The following is a 9,024-nucleotide window of genomic DNA, read 5'->3' as shown; positions in this document are numbered from 1 at the left end:
TTTGCATCTCGTTTGAATTACTTAAGAAAGTCAGAGTTTTGCTTTCCTCTTGGCTTTCATGTTCTTTTGCCAATAAAAACACAAGATATGGGAAGAAATTATGATCATTTGGTATGTGTTTTTATATAATATAATATACAAATGTAGCAATTGTACAAATCAATGCCGTAAATACAGCCATGTCAGGAAAGACAATGGAATGCACAAAATAAAACTATATATTTCCATTAATGGAAGAAGCTCTCAGGTCCTTTATTGACAGTAAGTAAAAGTTGTAGTGAATACCTCATCACAAGTGAAATGGTAACAACACGTCACATTTTCATGAACTAATGAATGTGCAAAATATCAATGTGTAATCGTCAGAAAAGGAGATGAAGTACAAGTCATCGCTTTTGAATTTAGTTAAAATCAATATAAGTGTAGTAAAGTGCAATCACGTCAGAATGTTCATTCCAACACTTCATTGTCAAAAGTATGAGGATTGTCATTGGTAGAAGAATAATTAAAATCAAAAAATGTCTAACGTGCATAAAACTTTATAAATATATAAATAATAGAGAGCAGAAAAGTAATAATGATTAACTGCTACAGTACAAGTAGTTTACTAATGTCTGAGATCCGGCTTGTTCACGATCTCATTTACTACTATACCTGTACATATAATAGCTGTATAGCAATGTCTATGATCTATATATTCTTATAAATTTAATCAACACTGATATGCTGAACTTTTAATTGTAAAATATATCACATTATCTTCTGATGGATAATTATATATGACAACAGATTACAAATACAACAGAAAACAGATAAAAATGAGCTTCTATAGTGAACTCTGGCTCATTCAGAGAGTTTTGTCTGTTGATCAATGAACACTGTTCTTATAAAATTAATTATACATGTGAAAGGATCATTTACTTTATTCATTACATTTTTAACTCTTAATCTTTTAACTTATAACCATATATCTGTGTTCCTAAAGGTGCTATATTAATACAGTTCGTTTAATTATTATAATATAACTGACCCTGACTCATTGAAATAGTTTTTTTGTTAATTAATGAGAAATCTCATCATCAAATAAACAAGCAATTTAAATTATTATTTTGTATTTTCGTCAAGGAGGAAGTGGAACTAACGTTTAGGTCACAGTTTCCTCACGGACGGTCATCTGTGTAGCACCAGTAGAACCCATGTGTAAACAAGCGTCTCTCTCCAGTTACACGATAGAACCATTACAGACGGTGGGTTAGAGGCAGAAACGTCACGTCCCAGTTCATTAAAAAAAACATAAAGAACAAAACAAACCTGTGTTTAGGAAACAGACGTTGACGGGGAAAATGGCGTCGTCAGCTCAACAATGTGAAAGCGACGACGACATGGACGAGTTCATGGACAAATTCAAGACCATGAAATATAAAAACGCCTTCAGTAAAGACAACTGGGAAGAGGTAACATTCCCAGTTCGTAATTTCTGTGCTTAGTGAGCCTGTGTGTTGTTGTTAGCTACGAGGCTACGTGTCTGTGTGTGTGTGTCGGTGAGTGTGTGTGTGTTCATCACAGTGTCTGTCTCCTCCAGGAGTTTGACAAAATCCCCATGTTCCTGAAATCAGTGCCCGATGAGATCGACCCACGGGAATACCCGGAACTGGCCTGTATCCAGTCCATCATCCACAGCGAGGACAGAACTCCAGAGGGTGAGCGGAAGATCTTACAGGAACACATACCGGAGGAACACTTCCCTTTCATAAAGGAATAGAGTCAAAGTGACGAGGATACAGTGGAATCAAATCAGAGGAGGTTTATCTTTATTAGAGTTTAAATGTCAGGGATAAAGTTGAAATATAAAATGTTTAAAATGTCAATCAAACAATGTGATATTCAGCAGTTGTCATTCAAACAAAATGTTACACATACAGATTTGGCTTAAAACTTTAAATTTCAATTTTATTTTTGACGTTTTCACTTCAATCTAGTTTCCTTTGTTCTGGTTTCACTTTGTCCTTCTTTTAATAAATTAGCTCTAAGCTCCTGCAGAGTATGAAACAACCTGCTGCGATCGTGTTCACAGAAAACTCTCATGATTTCTCCCCAGAACAAGCGAAAGCTCTGAAAAACGAGGGAAACGAGTTCTTCAAGGAGAAGCAGTATAAGAAGGCCATAGTGGCGTACACAGCCGGTCTGCAGAAGAAGTGTGGGGACCAGGAGCTCAGCAAGGTTCTTCACACCAACCGGGCTGCAGCACACTTTTATCTGGGTGGGGTGTTTATTATTGATTCACCATACACTCACAGCCACAGCTATTTGCATCTCTAGCACCAGGCACATGGGTTTGTTATGCTTCTTATTCTTTTGTCATTTCTTGCAGGCAACATGAGATCTGCATTGAACGATGCTGCAGCTGCAAAGAAGATCTCACCCGACCATCTCAAAGCCTTGATCAGAGGTGTGTAACACATGTACAAGTTTGGCGCATGGCCAGGAAAGTTTAATTTCTCGAATTCTAAACACCTTTCTGAGTTTTTATGACGACTGAAGGATTCCACGGGTTCTCTTTCATGTTTTGAAGGGGGAGGGCGAGGATATATTAATCATAAAAAACTGTTAGAATGTAATATCTGTATGTGTTTACGCAGGAGCCCAGTGTTGCGTAGAGCTGCGCCACTACTCAGAGGCCATCCAGTGGTGTGACGAGGGGCTGAAAGTTCATCCCACCGACAAGAAACTTCAGGAGCTGAGAGCCACTGCAGATAAACACAGGGTACGGTCACTGCGGAGTTCGGAGGGGAGGCTGTTTTATTTATTCTGCCTCTGATCTCAGTCTCACACAAAACCTTGTTCATGTGCTCCACTAGAGGGCAGTAGAAAGAGATGCCAGGAAGGTTAAGGTGAAAGAGAAGAAGTTGCTTGGCGAGAAACAAGCTCTTCTGGCAGCTATAAAGGTATGTGACCTAGACACCTAATCTCCATTCATCCTTTCATTCTGCCACAGCTTCTTATGTTTTGAGAAGCAGGACTATTTGAAAATGTGTATTTATTTAAGATAAATGAATGAGGTTCACTCAGGGTTCCTATGGACATGGAAAACCTGGAAAAGTCATGACATTTTTTGTTTTGTGTTTTTCCAGGCCTGGAAGTCATTAAAAAAATTAAATACCAAAAGTTTTGGAAAAGTCGTGGAAATTAGTTATATTCATATTTTCATATCGTTCATTTACGCTGAGTTTAAATTATTTATATGCTTTTAAAGAAATATGCTCAAAATATAAGCAGGCATACTTGGGTTTGTGTCATTTAAGGTATACCCTATGCCTTGGAATTGTCATTGTTAGTTTAAATACTACATTTTGTCACTTTTTCTCGTATACACCGAGATTTCACAAAATGTTCTGTCATGAAAATTTGGTTTCAAATTTTGAAAAGTCATTGAAAAGTCATGGAAATCCCTTGGTCAAAATGTGTATGAACCCCGTTCACTTCTGATTGATAATGAAGCATCTTGTGGAATTGATTACACCTGAAACAATCAGTCAAAGCTGAGACTTCTCTGCCTCTAATAACCTTTTGGTGCCAGATCTAAATATAAGAGTCGGTTGCATATTGTTGTGCTTTCTGCAGGACCGCGGCATCAAGCTTCTCCAGTCTGCGAAGCGGTGCGGCTCCGACGATGAGCGTGAGGATCGAGGCTCTGCTGCAGTGATGTCACAGCTGAGTGTGGACGGCCTCAGCTCCCAGGAGGCCACGGGCCATCATGTGTTCCAGGACGAGCAGGGCTCCCTACACTGGCCTGTCCTCTTCCTGTATCCTGAGCACCAGCAGAGCGACTTCATCTCGGCTTTCTGCGAGAGCAGCTGGTAAAAGATCCTCTCCTTCTGTTTTGGTCCTCGTCCCGACTGTATTTTCATATTTCTGTGCTGATGATATGAAACAAGTTCTACCTGAATATTATTGCGCCCATCTTGAAAAATATATTTTCATTCTACAATGTTTTTTGTGTCTTGATATTTTATAATAAATGGATTTGATCAGTCAGGGATACTTATTGTAAAACTCCAAAAAATTGCTAATGTAATCAACTCTATAACGAAAACAAAAGTTTTTAAAGCAGAAAATGTAGCTAAATTAGATTTTCAAGAAAACAGAGAGTTCAGTTTTTTAAAACAAGAAATATATTTAAAAATTTGACAAAGCAATGTTAATCAATCAATCGACAATGTTAAGATTACTTAAAAAGAGTTCTCTTTTTTAATATGCAGTGGTAGTCAATTCCTACTATATATTATTATTATTTTTATTTTTTATTTAGATGGATGTTGCTATGTAACCTACATTACTGTCTCCTCTCTACTAGTGCTGCTATTGTATTGTTATTGTCACATTTGCCACAATTCCTGAAAATTACAAAGCTTCCTGTGACTTAGAAATGTTTATTCCAATATCAAAGATACAAAATTTTATATGAATCAAATCTATTAAAACTATGAGTTTAGTTTATTGAATTGCATTGAAATACAAGGAGGGAACGCAGCCCTTGGCCCAGGCTCACTCCCTATCTCGCCATGTTTATCCAGACCTGCTCCACATTGTAATGGGTTCTCTCCTCACATCCCACCTCTCAGCCAAATGTCATGGAAATCAGCGTGGGTCATTTTTTAATAATCCTGCTGAGATAAACAAAACCTCTTTAGCAGATGGCAAAATTTGCTTAATTGTTTTTATTTGCTTTGACCTTTCAACAGTATCGTTGATCACTTGAACGTCATGTTTGGAGAAGAACTCCCCCCATGGGACTCGGACAGAAAATACCACCCACAAAATCTGCAGGTTCGTGTTTCTGGCATGACAGAGCAGTGTCACTGCACGTTACATACAATTCAGTTCTTTCCTTGTTCCTGTTTCCTTTCAGCACTAGAAATAACAGCAATATTTCACACCATCATAACGAATAATTAAAGATACAGTCGCAATAATATTGTTCTGTTCCTTAAATGTTGTTCTTTTCTTGCCAACAATAACAGGACTGCTTTGTCTCTCGATATTCCACCATTTTTCACCATGGAGATTATTATTTATTCTACTGTTTTAGTAATGAACAGCAATAAATAGTCCAATGACCAAAAGAGGGCGCAGTTATGTGAATATATATTAAATGAAATAATCAATATTCATTCTAATTCTCTTCCCTTTCTAGTTGTACTTTGAAGATGAAGAGAAGGAGACACTTTACCAAGTAAACCCAGAGACGCCACTGTTAGAAGTCTTGCAGCATAAAAGGTAAATCCATTGAGACGATTTATGCAGTGTGTGTTTGCAGTTTTAGTGACACCTGAGTAAGGGGGGGGGGGGTTCAGGCATATCCGTCACATGGATATCCCTTTAAATTAGCCTTAATTTAAAGGGACTCTACTTATTCACCTCTGTAACTTTGGGGCCTTTGTCTTTGCAGTAACCTAAAGATTAGCAGACTTTTGCTGTATGTGTGGTGCTCACTTGTATCAGTAAACATCATTCACACTCTCTATGTTGTTTCCTCGGTCTTATCCGTTCTGTTTACAGGTTTTTTGTGAAGGCAGGAAGTCCTAGCTTCATCGTTTTGGTAACGGGATCATCGTTCAGGGAGCAGTTTATAACGGGAAAGAAAGTACGAGGATTGAAATTGTAGATTAGTCTTCAAATCTCTGAATTTTAAGACTCAAAATTATGTTTCTTTTAACCCCCAAAACACTTCTGTTGTTTTAAGAAAAAAGTCACCAAGCCACATATGTGTATGTGTTTGTGCCTCGGTACACTGTATGACACAGAATCTCAGTGTTAATGAAATAAATGAATTATCTAAGAGCCAAACGTGTAGATTTTTTCTTGAATGGTTATTAATTGAATTCTTAATTGATTAATCAAACATGAATCAATATAAAACATAGGAGCGAGATCGCGACTACAAGCTGCCGCTGCCCCTTCACATTGAGGAGGGACAGTTGAGTTGGTTCAGGCATCTTAACAGGATCCTTCAGGATGCCTTCTGGGAGAAGACCCAGGGGTAGACCCCGAACAAGCTGACGAGACTACATATCCCATCAGACCTGGGAACGCCGAACCAGGAGGAGCTGGAAAGCACGGCCGGGGGAATGGGATGTCCGGAATATATACCCAGCTACCTCCGCGACCTGATCTCAGGTAAGTGGCAGACAATGGATGGATGAATTAAATGGAGAAAGAAAACAAATGGTTATTGGTGTAAACTGTTGCGTGTTCTTTTATCCCAAATATGAGAAGAGCCTTGTTTTGGTTCTATCAAGTATTTATTAAGAAGCAATGAAAAGGTATGAAAAGTAACAGCAAAGCAATGGGCACCCGATACACTGCCCCGGGCCTCTAGCAATACCGGGGCAGTCAAGAGTCGTGCCGAACAGCCGGCGGTTGTAATATTTTATAACAGGAGGTAGACCAGGATTGGTCAATAACGAGGGGAAGTCTTCCTTGATGGTGCGCACGCGTAGTCCACCCTCTTGGCACTGGAATCAAGAAGTGACGAGCAGCTCCAAAACAACGGCATTCTTATCTGCCCTTCAGAAGCTGGGGCTGCTAAGAATGACATATTTTTCGGTCGTAATCCCATTCGACGAACTCTAGCGTATTGTTTCTGACAGAGGAACCAGAACAAATCGTGGGAGTTGTTTTTTTCCAGAGTTTTTGGGACGGTAGACATGCCAGATACCCAAATTAACGTGTAGAAGCACTACAAAAGTGGAATTTTCATAATATGTCCCCTTTAATTGATCCTTTTAGTATTTTGACCAAAATATGTTACAGACATTTCATTAAGACCCCAAGGAACCATATCAACTCTCTGGTAAAATGGCCATACGATGGGTCCTTTAGCAAAACGTGATAAAAGCAAAAGTTTCACCATCCACTAAACTTTATTTCTCCGGGCGCTCCTCCTGACTAAAGGGTGGAACAGAAAAAATAACAAGTTTATTTTTAGATGCACAGATGACTAATGTGTTCCACTGATTTCAGTCAGTAATGGTTGGATTAGCTTCCTTTGTCTGAAGTTGTTTGACGGGTTATGAGTTCGGAGACAGTTGAGCTACCAAGTTTCCTCATGCTTCTTGGATCTTGTTGAATGGAATTCTCAAGAGCTCCAGATCTTTCCTTCCAGTTATGTACTTATAGCTTTCAATTTCGATTTGTCTTTCTGTCCCCTTTTTGTCTTTCTGCGTTGTTCTGTTTTATTCCTGGTTCCTCTTTTCCGGCTGCAACAGGGTATAGAAATTATAATAAATTTACATTGCACCTTTTAAAAAAATTCTGCTACAAAGAACTTCACAAAAACAATAATCACAAACAACAAAATAAATAATTTATTCAAAATGAATCAAAAAAAAAAAAATTACATTCTTTTTTATTTTAAATGTGCGGCCACGACAGATTGATCAGATCGGGTTGATTAACCTCCACATTTCAGATTGAACTGAAACCACCTTATGAATTTGAATGCAAAATTTCTTCAATTTGTATTTGACACAATAAAAAAAATGAAATCAAGTGCTATCATTTATTATTATAGAGGCCCCCATCTTTATCATTATGTTATTAATCTATACCTTCGATTATTCTTTCACCCTGAAGTAATTCTGTAACAAAACCATCAGCAGCAGGATCTGATCTGAATTTAGAAAATCCCTTCAAGACAGAACTTTGTATGGAAAAGCTGCAAATCTCAGTATGACGTCACGGTGATCCCATGTTGGTTTACAGCCATAGGGGGCTGCGCCATCATCACCACTGGCGCCGGCTGATTGTTGATGATGACCACGCGGTCCTTGTTGTTGTCTTTTATCTCACGATGCATCTGACACCAGGAGCAGTACACGCAGAAACAGGAAATGGCGATGTCTTTACAGATAGAGCCCTTCAGAGATTGGAGTAAAGAAATATGTAAATTCATCTAATGTTTTCAACATGTAGTGAAATTTGTGGTGAATCATTTTGCATGCTCCGCACCTTGATCCCATGTCTGCTCCGAATTGAGGACCGGAGACTCGCGGTAGCGGGGGGAGCAAATAGAGGGATCCCACAGAGGGCAAACACAGCCGGGCTGAACAAGTCGCATAGGGGGAGGCAACTGTTCTCTCCGAATCTTCCTGAAACCGTGCAGGCGAGGCAAGGACAGCACCAGAAGCCATAGCAACCTGAGATGAATTAGTGTTACCGAAGAATGTTCCTAAAATGTGAATCCAAAAAGCACAAACGTGACAAAATTGTGGGTTTGATTCTTACAAGTATTCGCGTCCTCGAAACAGTCAAAGAGACCGGTTTTCCACTCTCTCAAAGGGTGTGCTGCCATTGGATTTTAGAACGATGAACCTTTTTACACATATAAAGGAAAAGGGCAACAAATCAGGTTTAAGATTTAAGGTTTAAAAACACGAGATTGGCATCTATAGTTATGATGAGACTAAAATCATTTTATAGTTCTTTGATTTTCAGTAAAAAGTCCAACCTCAGAATTATTACATTTTATTTAATGGGATATAATTCAACACTATCGAGTCTCTTCGGTCACACAATACGCTTCTTGAACCTTGTTAACAACTAGAAATGACCAGGATGCTTCTGCTTCCCCCGGAAAGGTTAAGGTTTAATGTCAAAACCCTCTTTCCCTCCATTCTGTTCTTAAACAAGTCATATTCCATCAAACGACAACAATGTCAAATATTTGACAAAACTTAAAGCTCTTACCTGACCAAGCCGAGCACGTCCTGTTGCTGAGTATGTCCTGTTGGCAGCTCTGAGCCTGAGCAATGCCTGAGGTGATGAGTGAAATCTGGTGCATGTCAGCTCAAAACTATGCTGCCAAACCTGAATCCCTTGGCAGAGACGAGTCGAATCTAAAGTACCTCATCAGTTTCTTGAGGGGAAACTTTCCCTTTTTTGTGTGTTTCTTTTCCTCATTTCACAGGTCTGTTAAAGTGGTGACGTTTATAAAGTCCAGAGGAAAAGATCATGATGGTTTTG

The 9,024-nt window shown here is 38.9% G+C and overlaps 2 protein-coding genes across 2 annotated transcripts; one reads left to right on the top strand and one right to left on the bottom strand.

Moving 5' to 3' along the window:
- The first annotated feature begins 1,169 nt into the window (after positions 1–1,169).
- ttc4 (tetratricopeptide repeat domain 4) lies at positions 1,170–5,841 on the top strand. Its single transcript, XM_062396247.1, has 10 exons — positions 1,170–1,454; positions 1,583–1,700; positions 2,099–2,260; positions 2,372–2,449; positions 2,640–2,764; positions 2,859–2,945; positions 3,622–3,857; positions 4,743–4,827; positions 5,195–5,277; positions 5,560–5,841. Exons 1-10 carry the CDS (start codon positions 1,344–1,346, stop codon positions 5,663–5,665), a joined length of 1,191 nt encoding a protein of 396 aa, XP_062252231.1. The 5' UTR covers positions 1,170–1,343; the 3' UTR covers positions 5,666–5,841.
- A 1,503-nt stretch (positions 5,842–7,344) lies between these two features.
- On the bottom strand, positions 7,345–8,803 carry LOC133961339 (cornifelin-like). The gene is made up of 4 exons (XM_062396441.1): positions 8,749–8,803; positions 8,287–8,373; positions 8,011–8,198; positions 7,345–7,918 (listed from the first exon to the last, which is right to left on the bottom strand). The coding sequence occupies exons 2-4, from the start codon at positions 8,351–8,353 to the stop codon at positions 7,727–7,729; spliced, it is 447 nt and encodes a 148-aa protein (XP_062252425.1). The 5' UTR covers positions 8,354–8,373; positions 8,749–8,803; the 3' UTR covers positions 7,345–7,726.
- Positions 8,804–9,024: the final 221 nt, after the last annotated feature.

The sequence above is a fragment of the Platichthys flesus genome, chromosome 9 (assembly GCF_949316205.1).
Source record: "Platichthys flesus chromosome 9, fPlaFle2.1, whole genome shotgun sequence".
Lineage (NCBI taxonomy): Eukaryota > Metazoa > Chordata > Actinopteri > Pleuronectiformes > Pleuronectidae > Platichthys > Platichthys flesus.
This window is presented reverse-complemented; position numbering and strand designations above follow the sequence as displayed.